The sequence below is a fragment of the Poecile atricapillus genome, chromosome 4 (genome assembly GCF_030490865.1).
Source record: "Poecile atricapillus isolate bPoeAtr1 chromosome 4, bPoeAtr1.hap1, whole genome shotgun sequence".
NCBI lineage: Eukaryota > Metazoa > Chordata > Aves > Passeriformes > Paridae > Poecile > Poecile atricapillus.
In genome coordinates, this window is record NC_081252.1 from 34,231,748 (window position 1) to 34,255,051 (window position 23,304).

The 23,304-nt window shown below is 37.4% G+C and overlaps 1 protein-coding gene across 1 annotated transcript; it reads left to right on the top strand.

The window, feature by feature from the left end:
• The first annotated feature begins 8,662 nt into the window (after positions 1-8,662).
• On the top strand, positions 8,663-20,555 carry RBM46 (RNA binding motif protein 46). The gene is made up of 5 exons (XM_058838326.1): positions 8,663-8,816; positions 12,511-12,978; positions 14,209-14,991; positions 19,050-19,109; positions 20,461-20,555. Exons 1-5 carry the CDS (start codon positions 8,666-8,668, stop codon positions 20,484-20,486), a joined length of 1,488 nt encoding a protein of 495 aa, XP_058694309.1. The 5' UTR covers positions 8,663-8,665; the 3' UTR covers positions 20,487-20,555.
• Positions 20,556-23,304: the final 2,749 nt, after the last annotated feature.

Genomic DNA, 23,304 nt, shown 5'->3' on the forward strand with positions numbered 1-23,304 from the left:
CATTTGCATTACTTTTTTTCCACTTACAGTCTCACAGCTCAGATATTCCTGATGTGAAAATCAGAGTTTTTGCTGTTTCCACAAAGTTGTACTTTACTCATCTGTGCTAAAAATGCCTTTTATTGTATTCTCAGTTTAGGACTAATGTGAGGCTCTGTTCCTTTAAAAAAAGAACTAGCTTACTTTGAAAACTGCTCTATCACTTTTGTGTTGAATATTGCTACAACAATATTTTTTTTCCCCTATAGCCTAATTCCTCAAAAGAGCTTTTCTTTATCACCTTCCAGTTCTCTCTCTGGCAAATGCTTGGCTTTTAATATATTTTAACAACGTCTTTTTTTTTTTTTTAATCATTATTATTAGCTTTTATGTTAGCAAGGTGATCCTCTAAGTCTATTTTCACTTGTATCCCTGGGGCGTTCTATATAATTATCTGGTGTTCCATGTCTGGATATGAGATAGACTTTTTGAAGGCTGGCACTTGTAGTATTACTAGAGAGCGTCCCAAGAAGGGTCAGGAAGATGGCGAAGGGTCTGGAGGGGAAGTCATATGGGGAGTAGCTGAGGTCACTTAGTTTGGCCTAGAGAAGAGACTGAGGGGAGATCTCAGTGTGATCTACAGCTTCATTGTGAGTGGACAAGGAGGGGCACTGATCTCTCCTCTGTGGTGACCAGTGTCAGGACCTGATGGAATGGCATGAAGCTGGGTCAGGGCAGGTTTAGGTTGGATATTAGGGAAAAGGTTCTTCACCCAGAGGGTGGTTGGGCACTGGAACAGGCTCCCCAGGGAAGCAGTCAGCACAAATCCTGGCAGAGTTCAAGAAGTGTTTGGACAATACTGTCAAGCACAGGGTGTGACTCTAGTGCTGTTCTGTGCAGGACCAGAAGATGGAATCAATGATCCTCGAGGGTCCTTTCCAAGTCAGGATACTCTATGATTCTATGAACTCTTTAGCTTTGCTTGTTCCAGCTCACATCCTCCTGGGCCAAAGGTGCAGCGAGGCAGGCAGCGTCTCCCCAGCGTCCAGTGTCCAGACTAGAGTGGAAAAACCCCAATCACCACCAACTCGACGTGGTGTGAAGAGTTGCAGCATCTCCCGGCTGCCAGGAAAAGAGGAGTGGAACTCCTCCAAAATGAGAACTGCCGTGGCTGACCAAGAGCTTTTTTAGATAGCATACTCCCACCTAGTGGCTCTCTTAGAGTCAGGAAAATGCACAGTCTCCAGCAAATTCTGAAGTTATCTATGGAACTCTCATTTAAAGAACAAGTCAGATATTTACTAAGTCGATATAACTGCTCAGGAAGTCTAGAAATGTTGATTTTGAATTCCTGTTTAACTGCTATAACATCTAACCAGAAATCAGGAAGGAACAGTGAAGCTGCATAACATTGATTCTATGTTTTGTAGTATAGTTATTACTATAGTATATAGTTGCCCACAATGTAGTTAGTGATTCTCCGTTTACTTTTTCTCCACAGTTTTGGTTGTGTCACTAGGGTTCATAAGGAAAGACAATAGCTACATACAGAAAAGCATTTAAAAACCATTCTGTTAGGTGTACTTAATACCGTACAAAGAGAAGTTGTGGGATTCAATGCATGCATAAGAGATAAAGATATAAAAATGTGTGTAGATACATGAATGAAAGAAACAACCAAAATTACAGGTAACATTTCTTCAGGCTTTCTCAATTGTGTCTCCAAGCAGAGCACTACATCCCTAATAAAGAAAATTACACAGAAGAACTCTTAAGTTGTTCAACTAGAATTGGTATTGACAGTCCAGAGTTTCCTGACTTAAGAGCTAGCTAGCAGCTCACAGCGGCTGGATTGCAAATTAAAAGGATGTGAACTGGATACATCCATGCCTTTTAGGATTCTTAGTATTAACAGGAATTCAAAGCCAAGTATGAGCATCCTAAAGAAAGACTGAACTCTTTCCACTTTTCAAATCACTCAAAAGGTTTTTTTGTAAATATTTAAATTTACGAAAAGTTTAATGACATCTTGTTGTCCACTGTTGCATTCAATGTAATTTATTTCCAGAATTATTTAACATTCAAAAGCTAATGTGATATAAAAGTCTTCAGACTCCCCAATGAACTTCCACTTAATGTCTAGTTCAGATCTGGTATGACCAGACTTTATAGTTTAACACATATTTGGTTTCAATGCTGAGATATGCTCTAAGATTTTCACAAAAACTACCATAAATTCAAGTATTTTTTGGCAATATTTGCAGAGAAATAAAAAACTGAGCAGAGGCTGTGTCTGATCTTCCCAAGCTCTTCGGTGAGGACTGACACACCAGTGGTGTGAGGGAGGAAGCCTGCTTTGTAGTTCTTTGTGTTTCACATTTTTCTGTGAAGAAAACCCTGGTTTCAAGCCTGTTGTGGCAGTAGCCATTTTCTTGCCAATCCTCTCCAATTCCTCCTCCTCAGAGGTGAAGAGGGTATATTTCTGTTTCAGAATGATTTTGAAACATCTGCCTAAAAGGCAGACTGGAAAGCATTCTGTGGTGGTGGAACATCAAAAGACCACAGTGCTGTAGGACAGAATTCTCTGTGTCTCCCTTGGCCTTTTCCTCCTTCCTGTCCTTTCCTCACTTCTCTTTCCTAACATTCACCACTTCTTCCACCAACCCTTAGTGGTATTACTTTTTCAGAAGTTCCCTTCTGCTCCTTCCCTCTCAAGCTTAACTGTATTGCCAGGAAACTGCCATTTTGCTCAGTGATAAAAGGCATGGCTTTGTCATGAAGGGCCTGGGTTTTTAGAGAGAGCAGACAGCAATAGTTCTGGACGTAATGAAGGGAAAACAAGAAGAGAGATTTTGTACACTTTATTAATGCACATTTTACATCACTCTACACTCAGAAATATTGGCTTAATGTTGATTCAATTCAATTTACATCAGTGCAATTGCTGACATTTGTACTCATCAAAGTGAAGACAGAATTTGCTCCAGGAACCATTTTTTCATCTTCATTTTATATCTTTTAACATTGCATGTTAAAATCACTTGTATTGAAGTGGTTTACCAAAAAAGAAACTCTGTATTATGTTTTTTCTACAATTAAAATTCTGTTCCCCCAAATGCTCATTTCAGCAATATTAGATCTTATAAACTTATAATTAAAAAGATTCTAACTTTTTAAGGCAGAAAGCTGAACAAGAACAAACTATGCTTTTTAAGCAAAAAGACTTTTAGGCACTAGGATGCCTTGTTAGGAGGATCTTAATAAACAAGCATTGCAGTGCTTGATAAACCCAAAATAAAACGGACTGATCGACTGAAATGAAGTCTTTCCAGACAGTTTACTATATTTAGATTTACAGCCATGTTATGTCTAGGTTTTCTACAGAGACCTTTGTCTAAACTTCAAAGGATGTCTGCTTCCTTTTAAGGTATTTCTACTACCTACATATCAAACGTGTCAGAGTGCAGAGAAATACTACATTACCCTCTTTTCCTGCTCCAGGCCATAGTAAAATTTACACTGACAGAAAAAAAGCTAATGCTTCTATTAAAGTATATTACAACTGCAGTAATAGCCCACTCCAGGAATATGTATGGCGGGACTTGCTAGCATTCCAATAAAACAGAAGTTAAATATCAAGGGCTTCTGTGTTAGAGCTACCTAAAATAACTTAGAAGGAAAAGCACTGTCTGGTGCAGTGTTATAAAATAAAATGTGTAAGAAAAAGACCTCTTTCACATTTTCAAATCTAGCCAAAAGAATCTATGTCATAATCTTGGCAAGACTGCCCTCATTCCTCATCCATCAGATTCTTGAGTGCTGCAACTAGACACTAGTGAGGAAACTAACTCAGTGTTAATAGGAACTGTATAAAGCTTTGGGGAAAATTGTATGTTATTTGCAATTTAAGGTAATTTTCTAACCAAAATTGGCGCCGAATGCTTTTTGGTAAATTGTGCTGTAATTCTCGTAAAATAATGCTAAAACAAATTTCTCTTTATCAGGTTTGAAACTTATGTCCTAAGGTACTAATTCAATAGAGCAATAAAAAAAGAAATGTTGGGATAAACACCAAAATATGTTTTGGGCCTGGTTCTTTTTTCCCATTCTTTCATAAAAGTGCATGAAAACCAACTGAATAAAACTTTCAGGTGTGTAAAATCTCTTCTGAAGACTTGAAGTTACCTGATATAGTTCTTGATTTAATAAAAAATATTACATTTCTCTGTAAGTTATGTCTTATTAGGAAAAATAATGAAGTTATTTAAAATTTATTTTTATTTTAAAAACTCAGATTATGAGTCACAGCAAAATCCAAGAAAAATACATGTTATAAACTGTTGTTCTTAGTAAAGCCTAATTATAGTGAATAGTCAGATCGTAAAAGAAAAGCAGCTTGCACCTGTGGGTTAGGGTGAACTTAGAACTCTGATCCCCAATTAACACATGGGGAACAAAGGAAGAAAAGGATGATTAATTTCTTTTAGAAAGGAAGGGGTCTTTAGTTCCTATGTTCACCTTTGATGTTTAATAAGAGATTATAAAGATTGAATACTTTTCAGTTTTTTTAATATTCTCTTTTATACCTGCCATAAAGTGAAAAACCTGATTGCAAATTTGTATGTTTTCCTTGAGACATTCTGCTGTACTCCAGAAATGGCTGTACATGGCAGTCTATCCAGTAAGGTGTCACATGACATACAAAGAAAATGCTGAGGAATTGTGGGTTTGGGTGGGTTTGGGTTGTTTTTTTTTTTCATCTAAAAGAGATTGCTTGCATTCCTTCAGTATTTCCCAGCACCGATAACAACTGAGACACGTGGAGTTTTTGGCCAGGATGTGACCAGTCTCTACGGTAACAGGGACACATAGCTAGAGTCAAAATGTTACAAACTTTATTTGACTTAATATACCCCAAACTGATTCCTATGAGAGACTTGGTGACTGATTTAGATGGGGGGGGGGGGGGGGGGGGGGATAACCAAACAAAAACCAAATGAAAAGGTGCTGAAACTTAATCTTGAAGGCAATAGCTTTGGTATGCTGGCCATTCAAAACTTTTAAATGGAGACATACCATTGGTGAATTACACAATGAGTGTAACATGCCATTATTAATAAAAGCACAACATGCATTCTCTTTGAAAAACGAGCATTCTCGAATGACTAAATGTCAAATATGACAATGTGGCAATTCTGTGGCAGTACAGATTCTAAGTGAGATTGCTAAAAGCTCTGGAATATATTCTTAATAAAGATGAATTGCATGTCCTGAAGGTAAAATTTCAGGGATTCTCTGCCTTAGTGCAGCTCTGCCAAGTGCAGTTGAGCATATAAACCTTAGGAAAAGGGAAGGGGAGAAGGTTTTGGTGAACATGTATTGGTTTGAAAGCCTTTAATTTGCTAGATGGGGGAAACAGGCCACAACATTATAACAACTAAAAGAATTTGCAAGCTAATCCCACTCCGTGTATTAACCCTGGTACATTTGATGTGTGCCTTGCCACGTGAGCCCTAAGGAGCTGTGTCAGTTTAGGAGCAGTGCCAGAAGCACAGGGCCTCCAACCTAACTGGCTTGGCAAGTGGCTGCAGTTGTGAAGCTCATGGGGTTCATTTCTAAGAGACTAAAATATTAACTGAGCCAACAGGGTTTGAAACCAGCCGTATCTCCTCCCAGGCAACCAGTGACAGGACAAGAGGACGAAGCCTTGCGCTGCTCCCACGGGAGGTTTAGGACATTAGGAAGGATCACTCCCCATGACAGAAGGGGGTGATCAAATATTGGAATGGGCTGTCCAGGGAAATGATCAAGTCACCATCCCTGTGTAAGACAGGAGGCAGCACTTAGTGCCACGGTCTAGTGGACACGATGGTGTTGGGTCATAGGCTGGATTTGACTTTTTCAGAGGTCTTTTCGAACCTCACTGATTCAGTGGTACTTCAATTTGGTGTTACTGGTCAACACGGACCTGAACAAGCCTTAACACTCCCTAAAGCACGAGTGCATGCCAGAGCACATCCTCAAGGCCCAAATACGCCATTTCGGATCAGATAAAAGCCTAAGGATACAAAGACATATAGCGGCCAGGTTCTGGAAACAGTAAGGGTGATCTCGGGAGCTGGTACCCGTTTGGATCGGAGCGGGAAGGGAATGCCGGGGCGCTGATGCGGCGGCGCCGCGCGCCCTCCTGAGGGCGGGAGCAGCGCGCGGCGCCCCAACGGCTCCAGCGGCGGCTGCGGCGCGCGCGGGCCGGACACGTCCCCCCCGCCCAACCGTCGCCCGCTTTAAAGAGCGCTCGCGTGCCGGGCACGTTTACCCCGCTGCGATTGGCTGGCGAGGCCTGTCAATTGTGTCCGTGCCCGCCCTCCGCGCCCTCTGATTGGCCGGGCGGGTTGAGAGCGAGGGAAAGCTGTGGCCGCGGGGCCGGGCGCATGAGGCGCTGATAGCGCTGGGGGCCGCGCAGCGCTCGGTGGCGTTCGGCTCCCGACGGGACAGCGGGGAGTCATGTCGTGGCCTCGTCTGCCTGGGGACAGTGGTGGGTCCGGGTCCTTGCCGTGCTGTGGGGAAAGGCTGAGGCAGCGCGATGAGGGATGAAGCGGTGTAGAGAAGGGGCCTAGATGTGCGAGTCGGCGGGAATCGCGCAGGGAGATTCCCGGGGGTGTTGAGTTGATTCTCTTCCCTTACTGTCCCACGTGCCTGCTCGCGTCCGTGGCGTTTGTGACCGGCGCGTACCCGAGGTTGGCCTGCTTCCTGCGTGGGCCTCTTGTCTCTCCTCAGGGCCTTCTCTCCTCCTTTGAGCTCCCGCGGTGCCCGTCAGGTGCCCTCTTGCTGCCCTTACAGATAACGATGTTCTGGGCCGGGTGTTGGGACTCGCCGAGACAAAGGGGAAATCATTTTGCCTCTCCCTCGCTCCAGTTTCGTTGTCATCTCCATACCTTGTTAGGCCTGAAGCTGCCAAAAGATTTCTTAATTACGGAATCTCTGTGCAGCTCGAAGGCTGTGAAACACAGTGTAATTCACTTGCTGAAAGGAGATGGGGCACCATTTCTAGCAGCTGGGAGCCATCCTCTTTCTAGTCGTCTCGGTCGGGGTTTTTTTTTTTGGGGTTTTTTTTGGTGTTTTTTTTTTTTTTTTTTTTTTTTGGTGCTCTGCCCTGCTGCTTTTCTGGAATCTCCGTTTGATGAAGCCTGGATTTTTGTTAAAATTTGGCTTTTTAGTGCCATGTGGCAGATACAATTAAAACTTCTTGAGAACAGTTAACACTGTTCTCATTAAAGGATTTATGGAGTCTGTTAGAATGTCATGTGAAGGCTATTGTGAAAAAAGTGCACTTAGAAATAGTATTTACATTGATTCAAAGCACATTTTGACGAAGCTGGGGCAGGAGTGGAGGAATAAGCTGCAGCCCCACCTCTGGATAGTAATATAATTGCATAACATCCGTAAATGTAGTAAGGGAAACAGGAACTTCACTCCATAAATTTGGTTTATAATATATTTTAAAACTTTAGTTTTGTTCAGCAGATAATAGTGGGTTGTTAGGAAATGTTTGTGTGAACTTTAAGCTGTTTTTAAATGTTTTTCTTATAAAAAGTAAACTGCTGATGTCTCAGGACATTGTCTTTTGGAGCTTGTGCCTGAAGACAAAGTTGAAAATATAAGGGGCACTGAAGAATAAACAATGGTACCTTTATTTTTCTGGTGATGATTTTTTGGGTGGCATTTCTTGAGAAGAAGTGGCATAGCACTTCAAAATGTTCTTTGAACAAAGGATTGAAGTGATGAAAAATATTGCTTGCCTAAGCAGACTTTAGGGCAGAAAATCTTGAGAAAAGTGTAAATAAATTGAAGAAGGAAAAAGAGGCAGTGAAAGAAACCTCTGACTTGAGATTTTTTTTAGTGGGTTGACTAGTAAAATTGATAATTGCTAAAATTGGTAATTTGTCACCTGAGTGACAAAAACCTAAGGCTGTTGAGTGAGATCTTGGCATGCCAGAGAAATAGAAGGGCTGCAGCAACTATATTAATAAGGTTTAATTTTTGAAATTGTGAAAATGGATAAAGCCATAAAAATAGGGATCCCAGAAGTGGGATTATTTCAAACCCTTAGTTTTGCCAGACAGTTCTGCCTAATTTTATTTTATATTGGTATTAATTAAATTATTTATGTTCGTGCATTCTTTGAGTTCTTTATAGTAACTGGGCATGAACTTCAGATGTTTCCTCCAGTATTTTAGTACTAAAATACAATTTTGAAATAATTGGTATTCTTATAAGATGCAGTAATAAGAAAATGGAACTTGTCACCTTGAGTAGCTTATTGGTCCCTTACACAACTGAGATGACATGGTTTATGAAAGAATGCATTCTACTTGAAGGGTAGCATTCTTAAAAACAGTTGTGCTACTTTTATTGTGATAGCACTTAAGAGAGTTTGAATATAGATTATGTAGTTGCTGGGTGAAGTTCCAGATTATCCCAGCTACAAAACAATGGTCTGAAAGCAAGTACATAGGTGATAGTGGTTGGATGTAGGATCGAAGCTTCATGCTAAACAAAGTTGTGGTAAACAGGCAAGTGTAGCTTGAGTGGTTTTTCTGTATTTTGGTAGCTTCTATATGCACATAACAACTTAGAATTTGCTGAATTGTAATATTTGTGATATTCTGTTGAAGCTGTTGCAGATATGCATGATGAGAATAAAGCTGCAGCAAATGGATGCGGCAAAATCCAAAGGGGTGCTCAAAATGGGGCTGCTTTACTTGCCCTAATGGAGAAGACTGGATACAGCATGGTTCAGCAAAATGGGCAAAGAAAATTTGGTGGTCCTCCACCAGGTAAGCATTTCCTTTGAGATTTCTGGACTGAAAGTTGGTGTAGTCTCATTTGTATCTTGACGGTGACCACTAGTAGAAGCTTAATGAAGAAGTGTAAGAAACACAACACTTATGGGGAGGTTCCTGATGTGTTTTACAGTTTATAGCAGTTTAAGATCTCTTGAGCTAGACTGTGTTGAACATTTGCATTTGGTGGACTTAAAAAATCACAGCTTTAAAACCAGCTAAAATTGTCAGGTAGCAGAACAAACATGGAGCTCACAAAGTCAAGTGTGTTCCATATGACTGAGAACATGCTTCAGAACATTTAGGAACGCAGAAGGGAAGAACGGTGATACAGGCATAACCTACTTAGTGTCTTCTCTTACTCCTTACCCCTTGCATTGGCCAAAGCATTTTTTTAAATGAACTTTGGTTCTCTGAGAGGGCAGCAGTGAAGATTAACTCATTTTGTTTTCAGAATTGATGATAAAGTATTTCTTTGATTTTGAATTATTTTTCCAGTGTTGTTGACATCAGCAGTGTACAAGAATTTTGCTACTAAGCCTGGTTGTATGACATGGAATAGAGTAACTCTTCTTTCTGAATCAGATTATGCACTTAGACAAGCAGAAAAAAGGAAGATTCTCTGTGCTGCCTTTTCAGTTCATTCTCACTTGTGGCATGTGATCCCATTTTTTATATTATGATCTATATAGATATATAGATACATACCTAGATATCTATTATATCTATAAATATAAATATATATATATTTTTATATTATGATCTTTATAAGTTATGCTCATAAGCACAAACTTTATTTACTCATTGCTATATGTAGTTTAAGTTAGAGCTGCATCAAAATTATTTCTCTGGAAATATTTCTGTCTGAAATTTTGTCCATACTTTTACTAAGCCCATGTAAAATAGCAAAAGGAAGCCCTGTGAAGCTATTTTGAAAATGACGCTGGAAAAAGAACTGCAGGGCATCACTAACTTCAGCCATCTCTTAAATTATTATACGTCTTTTACATAATAATGTCTTTTTATTAGAACATTAGATGTTAAGTCTGTTTGTTTAGCAAAGCTAGTTTTATTAGTATATTCTGAAACTAGATGGATTTTACAAGGTCTCTCTTCCATCAATCTGTTCATTGACATTAGGTATATATCTTTCCTTCAAATCTTCATGTATTTTCATAGGACATTGAAAATACATTTTGTTTTTTTAGGTTGGAAACTTTAGGTGAGACTTAAATTTTTGAGATGGCTTGTAGGAAATTACAATATCTTTATAAATGAAGTGTTTCACTATGAATTTTGCTTAAGATGTGATTTTTATAAGCTTGTGTTGCTTTCAAAGGATAGTCATACTGTCAGCTCTGTTCTCAGCAGATGTGGCTGAAAATTGCCCTAAAAAATTACAGGTTTTTACCTGGTACCGTTCTTGTTTAGTGTATACCACTTGTGAAAAATGTATCTGTACAGTGTTTAAAAAGAAAAAGAGAAATTTCATAGTTTTATGTCTGCTGCCATCTAAGCAGTGGACGCAGTGATGTCACTAGGCATGTGAGTCAATAGAATTACATGGAAGTTTAAGATGGCAGGGACACCAACAATGGGGGGATTATGACTGATGTTGATTGAACTGCTGCAAGAATAGGAGTCCCATTTTCTATCATCCAGCAATGACTCAAGTACCCAGTCAAGGGAACTCTCTGGTCAGCTACTTGTGGAGTGCTGTTGACTAACTTCCCATGTTTGCTCTGCTAAGTACATGTCACTCTTTGGCAAGTGTGGCACAGACCAGTTTTCTGTAAGTCAGGAGTCAGAGGCTCATTCCAGTTGGCAGTAATGTGGTGTACTGCTGAGGTAGTATGCAGCTTTAAAATTAGAAGGGGGAAATTTTGTGTGGTAAATCACTTTTACTTACTGGAAATCAGTGTTCAGTCAGGTACTGGGCTGAGAAGGATTGTAGAAGTTTGTCTAGTTAATAAATAAAGATTGTTATGTAATTCCGTGACTCCTGCACAATTTTTTCTTGACTGAGGTGGGCAGTTGTCTTTGTCTTTGTAGCTCCTAAATGGTGTACGATTGGTTTATTGTTTTTATGTGGGAAGGGACTGGCAGGATGTGAGTGATGGCAGTACTAGCCTGCAAATGGTGTTAGCTGCCATGTCCAGTCAGACCTCAGCTGAAGGGGTCAGAGATGTTTATAGAGGTGAAGATGATAAAAATATGAAATGCTGTGTGGAACAGATCCAAACTTTTTCCTAGGTAAGTCATAGCAGTGTGACTCCAAATGCATATAAATTCTGATGCCTTGGTAGCTTCCCTGTGTGCTATGTAATTCTCTCTATACAGTTAGTATACACTTTATAGATGAAAAATAATTCTGTGAGAAGGCAAAAATCTCTCAATTCTGGTAATTTTTTTCACAAGTAAATTACAAGCTCTCTGACTCTACATTTAGGAAAAAGTGTTAATTACAAAGTCATCTGAATGTAATTTATTCTGAACTTCAACATACATTATTTAATTGCATTTTAAAATGTCTTAACTTGTCAAGAGTAATTATTTTTTCACCTTGCCTCCTTATGCTTTTTCGTTTCATACAGGTATTTACTAAATTTTGTGTTAGTTTTTCCTACCATCTTTGTACTCCTTGCTTTTTCTCCTATAGAAAATCTTTGTCAAAAACTTTAGAAAAAGCTTTTAGTTATGATTTGAGTGCCTGCCTTTGAACCTTCTACCTCAGTTTTTTGTCTAATTTAAAAAAAAAAGCAAAGCCAAACAAACTTTTTATTTTTTAAAATTATTATTTTGGGAGAATGGAATACTGTATTTGAAAACCATAACTCCATAATATTAAATACATAAATACACCTTTACATTATCTGTTGAGCAGATCTTTCAGTATATATGGCAGAGATACAAAAGAATGTTTCAATGTCCTTGGCTTAAGGAGAGAAGCATAGATGTGCTGCAGCTTTCAGATGTCAACCAAAGACTGACTTGTTCTGTGGATTTTTTTTTTACTTCTTTTTTTTCTCTGCCATCCACTACTGCCTGTGAAAACTGCAGTCTGTTTTTAGAGTAAAAGCATTCCATCATTTTGGCTGTTGCAGAAAGTTTGGCTTTGTATCCTACATTCCTTAGGAAGTCCTATTTTATTGGATGAATGAAAGTGGAAGCAGAATGTTTCAACTTACTGAATAATGTCAAGGCAGAAAAAAAAGTGCTGCACTGGGGACCCTTACCAAAAGTTATAAAAGCATGGGCAAGATGTGTAGAGAAACATTTTGTAACTGTAAAGCATTGTAGTAGAAAATAAAACTGAAGTTCTTCCCTAGGTATCTTTCTTAGGTATATCAGTTTTGTTAATAACTGAAATAAAATTGTAAGGAGTATAAAATGATTGAGATAGAGACTCTTGGTAAACATGTTAGTGTTTTTGAGAAACAGGTTCGGTGTGTTGTCATACAGATTTTATTGGAAAAAAGCCTAGAAGGTGGAATTGAAAGAAATGCAAACTTTGGATTTCTGGATTTTTTTTCTTATTTTTTATTTAAACATAAAAGAAATAAGACATAATAGAAGAGAATGTGTTGGTTTTCAGTTGGGACCAAAAATAAATAACTCCCACATTTGAACTGGATGTGGGGGAAATGTGAATTTGTACTAAGATTGTTGTTGGACAATTTATTTTAAGGTTGGGAAGGTCCTCCACCACCTCGTGGATGTGAAGTTTTTGTGGGTAAGATTCCTCGTGATATGTATGAAGATGAACTAGTTCCTGTTTTCGAGAGAGCTGGGAAGATCTATGAGCTCAGGCTGATGATGGAATTCAGTGGTGAGAACCGAGGCTATGCTTTTGTGATGTACACCACTAAAGAGGAAGCCCAGCTGGCCATCAAGATTCTTAATAATTATGAAATTCGTCCAGGGAAGTTTATTGGTGTCTGCGTAAGCTTGGACAACTGCAGACTGTTTATTGGAGCAATTCCTAAAGATAAGAAGAAAGAAGAAATACTGAATGAAATGAAAAAGGTTACAGAAGGAGTGGTAGATGTCATTGTTTATCCAAATGCCACTGACAAAACTAAGAATCGTGGCTTTGCCTTTGTAGAATATGAATCTCACAGGGCAGCTGCAATGGCTAGAAGACGACTAATCCCAGGTAAAACTGTTTGTAATTAAAGTGAGTTTTTAGGCAGAGTATCTATTTCCATACTGTGGGGGGATGAGCTGGTGGAGCTGTTTTCCATTCTTCAGGTGTTTTGAGAGTTAACAAAAGTGCGGTATGGCTTTTTGGCTAAGGATGATTTTATTTTTTATGTTTCGTTGTTGTGTTTATTTTTTTAACTTACATTTTAAGAAGCTATAATTTAAATAGTTCTGACAATTAAAAAATAGACATCAGTTTTATGTGATTTAGCTATTTATGTTAATATGTATTTGCATGGGCATTCATTTTTCCTTTACATGCATGAGGCTCTGCACTCAAATTCTCTTAAAAGTGAGCTTAGAAAGGATAATGTCTTGAATGTTCACATATTTTCTCTGGGTTGTCATGAGTGATGTTATTTTCATCACTATGAAATATATGAATGTTTCATATTTAAAAATACCAAAAAGTAGATCTTTAATATTTTACCAGAAAATAATTTTGAAAGAAATAAAATAAATTTGCAAAAGTGTATACAATATACAAAATGCAAAATATCAAATACATAATATAATAAATTTCAGTATAATACTGGTAATATGTAATCTATTCAACATATAATTGGTACATTTTGCATATATATGTATGTATGTATATGTGTATATATATAAATATTTGTATGTAAGTATATGTATGTGTATATAGCATATATGCAAAGTGTTGGGAGAAATATCCAAATCACTGAATGGAAAATAGAGCTATACGATATGCAAAATGATGGGTTGACATGAGTAACAAAGCAGGTTTGGTTTTGTTTCTTTTAGTTTTGGTTCTAGCATCTGCTGCAACATAGAGTAAGGCTTGTGCTAGAGATACACATTTAGATTACTATTTCCAGGTATTGCCCATGCTTTTAAAGTGGTAATATTATTGAAGAAGCTGTGTTTAATAGCTAGTTAAATACATTACTTTTGGTCTCCTTTTTGTGTGTGTGTATGTGCATGTCACAAAGTCTTTGTTTCGACAGCTTAAGGTGCTTAATGACCCCAAAGGTAACAGAACACTTGTCATTTTTGCAGAGTCTCGTTTACTTTAACAATTTCAAGTAACTTAAGTAGATGTAGGCAGCAAAACCCATTTCTTGTGGTATGCATCATGTTAGCTTTTTGTAGAGATAGATGATAAGAATGATTCTGCTTTCCTTTGCATGTTTCTTATTTATATAATGCTTCTTTGCTGTAGGAACATTCCAGCCCTGGGGTCATACTATTCAAGTGGACTGGGCAGATCCTGAGAAAGTAGTTGATGAAGAAACTATGCAGAGAGTTAAAGTATTGTATGTGAGAAATTTAATGATATCTACTACAGAGGACAAAATTAAAGCTGAATTCAACAAGTTCAAACCAGGAGTAGTTGAACGTGTAAAGAAGTTGAGAGACTATGCTTTTGTTCATTTTTTCCACCGTGAAGATGCAGTTGCTGCTATGTCCGTAATGAACGGAAAGTGCATTGATGGAGCCAGTATTGAGGTAACACTGGCAAAGCCTGTTAACAAAGAAAGCTCTTGGAAGCAACATTTTAATGGTCAGATAAGTCCCAATTCTGAAAATCTCTTAGGGTTTCCCAACAAAGAAGATGGTACTCAAAAATCCTTGGGGAAACCAGCAAGTCTTTCAATTCGTCTTAATGGTCAGCACAGTCCAGGCCCCCCTGAAGTTGAAAGAAGTACCTACCCACTTTTTCCAGGAATAAAGCTTACTCCAATTAGCATGTATTCTTTAAAGCTGAATCACTTCAGTTCTGCAGTAATGCATCTGGATTATTTTTGCCATAAAAATAGCTGGGCACCACCAGAATATTGCTTGTATTCAACCACAAGTCAGGATGGGAAAATACTCTTGGTGTACAAGGTGCTTATTTCTAGTATTGCAGATGATTCCCAGACTTATTTCATGCCAGAAAAACTCTGTACAACGGTAGAAGATGCAAAGGAATTGGCAGCACAGTTCACACTTTTACATCTAGGTAAGCATAAACATTTTTGAATATATATGAAGAACTGAAGCTAGAAAATTTACTTTTAAATTGTTCTTTATATTAATATCTTGGTGCACATGTGCATTTTATGTAAAGTATAAAGAAGTCTACAGAAGATTTGGTTCTTGTGTCAGTTGAGTCTGGACCATTAGATGAGAGCACTGAGAAGACACTGTAAATATCTAAACAGTCCAATGCCAGGGTTGTTTTTGCTTACATTTATCTGGAAGTGATATACATATAAAGACTGGAATGATGTATAAGGAAGAATTAGATGACATACAAGTAACTTAGGTTTAAGGTCATCTGTGACATGATTATGGTGCTGAATATTTAGTTGAAAGTCTGTGTTCTAGCATCTTTATTTATGTGTGTTGCATTTTTTAAAACCAGAATGCAACTACTAGAAGAGGAAAGTTTTTATATTATAAAATTATGGGGATGGGGTGTTGGGATTTTTTTTTTGTTTGGTTGGGTTTTTTTCCCTCAGTTATTCTAATTTTGGCGAATTGGAGAAGTGATTGCAGTACACTGTTAAAATAGTGTTGCCATTCTTCTCTTCCTAATACTGCTACTTAGCACTTGTTCTGCAAGTCTCTTGAGATGTAGGCAGGCTGTGGTGAGATTTTTTCCTCTGGATGGGTTCATAGCAGACTTACTTCAGGCTTGACTATGATGCCTTTTTTTTTTGCATCGCATGTCTAAAATGTAAAGCTTTTTCTTCTTGGGTTTGGATTTGGCGTGGCCAGAAGGTCTTAGAGGGAAAAGAACCTCTGAAGTACAAAGCCTTATACATTGTCTCCACTTCAGCAGTGGTGTGCTTGTTTTACCTTAGTGGGCCACCTCCAGAAGGTGATGCTTTCAGATTTTGAATAATAAATGGCTAAGTATCTGTGCCTGGTTTTGTATGCACAGCATTTGACTAGTTGAGTGTCTGTTTCCATTTTTTCTAGCTAGGAAAATTAGGGCTACACCTTTATAACCCATGTAAATCCTGAACACAAAACATAAAAAGGGTACTAAAGTCAAAATAGTAATGTGGGGCTCTCCTTAAGAGAAGAATGAAGACAGGTATATACTACTTGCCAGGTATACCTCCCCAGTTTGCTTCTTTCAGGACCTATTTTCTCTCTCGTACTTCTCTGGGAAAGAATCAAGGGAACAATTAAAGTTAGATTAAGAGCGATTATTCACAGCTGTGGGCAAATCCTGACTGCAGACTATTTAACAAAAAATGAAGAAAGTATTGTTGAGATTTTTATCTCCTCAGTTATAATTACAAGTGCTATAGGGAAAAGGTTTTAAAGTGGATTTAAAATAATAGTATTCTAAAGCTTTTTGCCACACAATCACAGTTAAAATGTGAATTGGTATTTAGCAGAATTCTCAAATACCAGGTTTTTTTTTTGACAGCTGTCTACCTAATGGCCTATTGCTAGTAATGCTGTCATTTTATCTTTGAATAACACTTTTTTTTTCTTTTGATGGCCTCTGTGCATTCTGCTTTGTGAGGATTTGGGCCTGCAAAGAACATAGAAAGCCCTGATTTGAAGCAAACAGACATGGCTGACTTTTGAAAGATATGCATCTTTCATATTGATTAAAAGCCCCTTTTTTGATGTTGGCATTCTTATGATGCATACCCCTAAGGAGTCTAAAAGTACAATTTCTTTTCCCTATCTAATGTAAAGAAGTTGTTTCTGTTCCAGTTTAATGTATATTCTGTGTTGAAAGGAATACCTGCAACTAAAGGAGAGTTTCTAGATGTGACAGAATCCTTCCTTCTCATGGAAGTGATGTGTGGTTTGACATGTTGGATGATCCTGATGCTGCTGATGGATGTACAGGTTGTGATTTCTCTTTAGGGTTTGGGGTTTTTGTCTGTTTGGAGTATTTTGATAACTAGCAGTGATTTGAGAAAAGTCTGAGTGTGCTTCTTGGAAGCAGCTTCTTATAAACATGAGTGTACAAAGATGGCATAGGGACTCATTCCTTCTGGTAAGTAACTTCTCTTACAGGAACCTCATTTTTTGGCCATTTAATTTTTGATGATGTGTACCGTTTGGGTTTTGCTGGGTTTTTTTTCTTTTTAAAGCATATATCTCCTCTTAGGTAAGTAAATGAGAAAGGGCTGCTTTGATTAATAATCTCAAGGCATTCTGGCTTCTTTTTTTTTAATATCTATTTCTGTATTTACTTTCACACATTACAGAATACTTGGTTTTTACACAAATCTATATAGTAGTGCTACACACCAGTCCTGAGCAGACAGCAATACAACAACAAACCACTTGGTGTCACCTGAATATTTTGAAAATGATGGTTCGTAGAAAACAGAAAACTGCTGTCATGGAAAGATTAATAAACTATATTTTAACGTTACTAGATAAATCAGCAACAGATCAAGGGAATGAAAACACTCAGGCTTGGCTATATGTGTGAAAATCACATGGGTGTCCATTTGTGAGAAGGGGAGCAGAGCTACATGTTGAAATTTCAGGTGAACGTTGTTGGGGGATGTGGAACAGAATAGGGAAACACCTGAATGTCCTGTGGAAGAATTAATACCTCTACCATTAATTTGAGTCACATTTCTGGACAAATAAGTCTGTTCCATCAGAAGTTGTATACAACACCTTAATGTCAGTTGCAGAATGGTGCTAGGCTGTTAAATGTGGCATCCAGTTAGAAAAACATGTAAGGCTTTCTACTCTTGTCTGTGCTGGAGGCTGGCTAAATGTGAGGAGCTCCAGTTCAGAGACTGTATAGTTGTATGATTAGTACACACTTGATAATTCCACCTATGATCCAGAAGCAGTCCTAGTGCAGTGTCAATCCTGAAATAGGAGGTGTGGTTATCATTGAGATCCTTTGTATTGGTAATGTAGGTTTGTAGCTTATGGAATCAAACTGACTCGTCCACATGTCTTCAAAGTACAGGCAGAGGAAAATGTGAAATTGCATAGATATGCTCTGAATTGTTGGGGAACTCCCACGTCCCTTTAGTAAGAGCAAACATCTGAAGCCTGGAAAAGCAGTGCCTTCTTCTGAAAACTTATTTTTTGGTTGGTTGGTTTGTTTTCACTTGCTGCTGGTGGAATTCCACTGGTTTAAGGAAATACCAGAACATGTCAGAACCTATTTCTGGTCCTTAAGATAACACTCTCTATAGCAAAAGCTGAGTCCTGGGAGATTCTCTCCCTACTGAGTTTAACTTAAGGGTGATGGGGAAAAATTGGAGAAGTTTCAGTAAAGTTTCCGGTTTCAGATATCTGCCAGGTTTTAAATGGGTATTCCACTCTAGGGTGTTCTTTGCACTTTCACACATGGTATTTCATGTTACATCTCCCTGAGACAAAATTTATGAAATTATTTTTCTAGGTAGAAGAGAGTATTTTAAAATATTTATAAGAAAAATATACAGATAAATCTTCAAGAAAAAGCCTTTTATTAACTAACTATAGCACATAAATAATAGCTTCCTTCCAGTTCCCTGCGTATGAGTTTTATAGTAAATGGTACTTAAATAGGTGGAACATGCATTGTATCTTATTACTGTGAATTCACTTGTTTAAACACCTTAAATACTGCATGCAGTAGCAATTTACAAGTCACATATAAAACTTTTGTAACCTTGTTCAAGAGTCTGTATTTAGCATCTGTATCTCAGAACAAATGTATCTGCAGATTGCTTTTCTAGATTTTGGACATCAAACCTAAAGGTTGAGTGAGATGGATTTCATGTTTTGTTGTAGGAATTATCTTTACTTAAGCATTGCCTTTTAGTTTGCTTTATCAAAATTAATTATATTGCTCTTGGAGCAATCAACAGCCACAAATTCTAAGACGTTTGAAAAAAATACAGAAGTTGCTGGCTTTGTTTGGCAAATACAGGTGATAAGTGATAACTCATGGTTTGGGGTTTGGGTGTTTTTAGTGAGCTTTGGAAAGGCTCAGAGTGTAGTATAAGGAGTTTTTTAACAAGTATGAATTTAGAAGTCTGGAATATTTATCAGATGAGTTACACATCGTGTTTTTTCTTACAGCCCCTGAGCAAGCATATATAACATTGCTGTCCCTGAATGCAGCATGGTGGGATAGTAAAGGTGAGTAGGCCTCTCAGGATTGTTCACTGTGGTTTTTTGCCCTCTCAAAGACTGTATTAGCTGCACTGTTAGAGAAGTTGTACATTACTCACAGACACAGCTCGAAGGAGGCTTGTAGAGATTTTCTGTGCTTTTTTCCAAAGCAGACCATACCTCTACTGCCCTGTACCTGCTGATGGATCACACAGTCTCATGTTCTTGTTGGTTGTGCAGCACAGAGGAAGGTTATGGTTTTTACTCCTAAAATGACTCTGAGTCATTTTTCAGTCATTTCTTAATTACTTGCCTTTCCATCTTGGGTTTCAATTCATGTACAGAAGTGGGAGCTCTTACTACTCTGGACACTTGACTATTGTTTTGGCTAGTCAGTTTCACGTAAAAGAGATTATTTTCTCCTCTGACTTTCTTTTGAATATGCTGTTGTGGGTGAATTTAAGTATGTATACCTGTCACTTCTGAGGCCTCCCTCTTTTTTTTCTTTTTGAATGGCATGAGAATGGTTTTTGAAAGCTTACAAGGTAGTTTGAAAATGGCATTAAATCCATGCTCTGTGTTAACTTTACTGCTAGAAGCTTCTAATTTTGGGCACACAGAATATTTCCCAAAGATTCAGTTAGTTTTTGGCTGCTGCTAATGGGCAGGGAATACAAATCTGTAAATCTTGGCCAATGTAAGAAACTTGGAGAAGAATAAGTAAGACAGATACAACAATGTTGGCCTATATTTATCTGTGAAATAACTTATCTGCCTTCCATAGAGTAAAAACAGGGTGTAATTGACATGTTTTTTCTACTCCACTGATGATCACAGAGAAGTTGGGTTTTGCTTATGTAGTGTATATCAAGCAGAACTTGCTGCTTACTTGACTCTAGACTCATGTTGAGTGTAGAGTGATCTAAAGTGTTAAATATGCACTATGACTGCTGCTAGGATATGTATATGTAGCTAATACAGTTTGGAGCATTGACCTAATATGCACTTGAGAGTTGTCTGCATTAATACTTTGCATTCAGTGAAAGTGAAAAAAAGGGTTATTATGAAATTCAGTTAAAAGTATGAGATTATATATAGGATGAGAAAATGTATTCAGTGCTGAAGAATGGGGCCTCTTAAAACTGTAAGGCTCTTAGGAAAAAACCCTTTGAGCAGTTGACTAAACAGTTTCTTAATTAAAGTTAGTGTTAGTGCTGCAGAAGACAGGGAAGAATGCAGCATTGGCATGAGATGGTGAATGCTTTTGTTGCAGCATTATCTTAAGTTCTTAACAGTTGAGTCTATATTGAAATGTATAATGCAGTATGTTTGCTGAAATCAAAATCTCTTTCCTCCCCCTCCTCGTCTCTTTCTACAGTCAACTGCACACCCTACTTGGTTTGAATTTTCCTGAAGAGGAGAAGTTTGGAATTTATTGCTTTGGATCTTGTTGTGAAAGGAAAGAGAACACCCCACTGATACATAATTACTGGAAATTCACATTCCATGTTTATTGATGAATAATTCTTCAAAGCGTGTGTATTAAGCATTTCAATTTAAAGATTAGTGAAATTGAATGTTAAATTGTTTCGGTTAGTTTGATTAAATTTGTTTTAAAAGACAATTTGTTTAAAAGATTTTTCTTACCTGCAATAGTCTATACAGCAGTAATTTATATATAGTGTTGAAACAATTTGCCACAATTCCTGCTCTTGTATTTTCACACAGAATTTTTACAGCTTCTGTTGTATGTCATAAATCTTAAAAGTTAAAAAAAAATAAATCCCACCAACAAAACAATAAACACCATTATGGCACCCTTGCCTTTTCATACATAAACATGCATAATACAAACTTAAATACCATCCTCAAGTTTGCTTCCATTAACTTAATACAAAATTTTATAGGAAGAACATGTCCAGTAAGATCTTTGCTTCAGATACAGCAGTACACGAATGGAAAACTGGCATTTTGAAGGACTTTACATCAATGTACCACTAGGCTACATTGCTGTAGTCATAACACTGAGGTTCAATACCTTAGTTAATTCTTGGAGACAAAAACAGGCAAAGAAAAAATAAATCTTGATACAGATTACATGTATTATTATGTACAGCTCCCTAGGTTGTATTTCCTCTTGTTAGCACCTCTCTGTTGGGACACGTGTGCTTTCATATTCATAGAGGCCTTACTTTTATCCAGGCTCTCCCTTGAAACCAGCACCTGTGCTTGCCTGTGGTAGCCATGTGGAGCAGCAGCTTGCTCACTTTGTAATCAGGCCATGTTCTTCTTAGAAAAACATTGTTTAGCATTAAACTGAGAATACTTTTTGATTTTTAAAATCAGATATATGTAATTCATTTTGAGTGAGCCATCTTTATATTTATTGTGACTATTTGGCATTTCTCAGTCAAGTGCTTTATTTATTCAATGACAAAACAATAACAACCTTTTTTTAACCTTTTTAACAATCTGAAACTAATACTGTAGGCCATTCTGATTTTTGGAATTTTCTACAAAGTTTCAGTTCATTGACAAGGAATGATCCTGGTGGTTAAAATATCTAAAGACCTCACCTATGCAAATATTGTTTGTAAGCTGTTGTATCTGGAAATTGTTTGTCAGAAAGGAATATTATGTAGACAGAAAACAATGCAATGGAAAGATTTCAAGTTGAATAATTTTTCTTAAAAACAATCAACAGTTGTGGTCCACTATGTATTTTGGTTCAGTGTATTTCATCACCATATTAAATTGTCCTTTTTGCTGTTAATTTAGTTGCAGTTATAGCAGTTTCATTTTATTTGATATTAGCTACATAATAACTCTTACATGTTGCAATTTCTAATGTTGAAATAATGTGTTTGACTTCTGTACATGAATTAGCATTTATATTAAATTTATGCTGTTCATATTTGGTGTGTGTAAAAGAAAAATAAATAATTATTTTAGACATTGTACCTTCACAAACTTACTTTGCAGGATTCACTTTGCTTTCTTCAATAATAAGCTTTGGCCAGAGGCTCCAGTGCTTTGCTGAACAAAAGGAAGGGTGATTAAGTAAAGGCTGAGTGAAGTCTAAAAAAGAAAAGTAATTCTGGAAAAGCAAGTTAGTTGATTAGCTTTTATTGCATGTGAAAGTTGTTAAAAGGTAAGGATTTCCTAGAAAACACATGAGGAAAGGGAACAGGGAATTTGTTTAATCATGTTAAAACCAAGTGGTTCCCAAGGCCAAGACAAAAATCAGTGTTTGAGTTTGTATATGATACAGTATTATGCTGGTAAGACACAGGGTTGGTAATTTAAAAGTATTTTCCTGGCAGCCTGAAACTTCTAGTCTACAGACTACTACTACTGCTGAAATTGGCTTCATTTTATTTTTCAAGTGTCTTGGTGAAGATTTAGGTTTTTGCATTTCTAATGGAAATCTGAACCAAGGAAACCTAGGAAAAATTGATGTTGTTAGCTAATTGTGGGTGCTATGGGCCAAGGTGCACAAAGGTTGCATAATATTACAGTTAATACCAGAAGAGCTGCAAATGAAAGTACCTCAGTGAGCTAAAGGAGGTACGGCCCAGTACTGTAGAAAGCCAGGGGATTGCATTTTTCAGGTGTGTAACATCCTTCTTGATCAGATTTCTAAGGCAAAAAAAGATTTCTGAGGCAAAAAATAACAAACACTTTTGCTACAGACTAGCAAATCCCATCATTATTAATACAAGTGTGTATTTTGACAATTATTTTTAATATTCCAGACATCTATGACAGTACTAAACCATTATCAAGCATTTGGGTGTAATGAGTACTAGGTTGATGCCAGCCAAATACAACCCTCAGGCAGATTTTGTCTTTGTTCTACAGCTAAGAACAGTGGTGTAAGGAATAAGCAGCTGGGACGGCAGTAGCACACAGTTGCTGTAATTCAGGCTTTTTGAAGTTTATGTAGAATACATCATTAGAAATCTCTTATCAGTGTGCAAAATTGCAAACATTTTTCATGCTTACAAAAATCACACTGGAGCTTATTAACTTTTGGACAATAAACCACCATGTATTTCTTCTAAAAAGGTTGTGACAGAACACGGTGTTGCTTTTTTTTTTTTTTTTTTTTTAAACATTACTTTTGTATAATGTAAAAAGTAAATTAGTGTATGACCCTGTTCTGTAACTGGTGTAGAAAGTAAAAGTCCCTCTGAAGGTAGAGGTCACTGACTTAGGTGAA

What these genes read in the sequence shown, in the direction of transcription:
- RBM46 (XM_058838326.1), top strand. Translation starts at nt 8,666, where the DNA reads ATGCATGATGAGAATAAAGCTGCAGCAAATGGATGCGGCAAAATCCAA. An exon ending in ATTTGGTGGTCCTCCACCAG is followed by an intron (nt 8,817 to 12,510) that starts GTAAGCATTTCC and finishes ATTTATTTTAAG; the next exon opens with GTTGGGAAGGTCCTCCACCA. An exon ending in TAGAAGACGACTAATCCCAG is followed by an intron (nt 12,979 to 14,208) that starts GTAAAACTGTTT and finishes TCTTTGCTGTAG; the next exon opens with GAACATTCCAGCCCTGGGGT.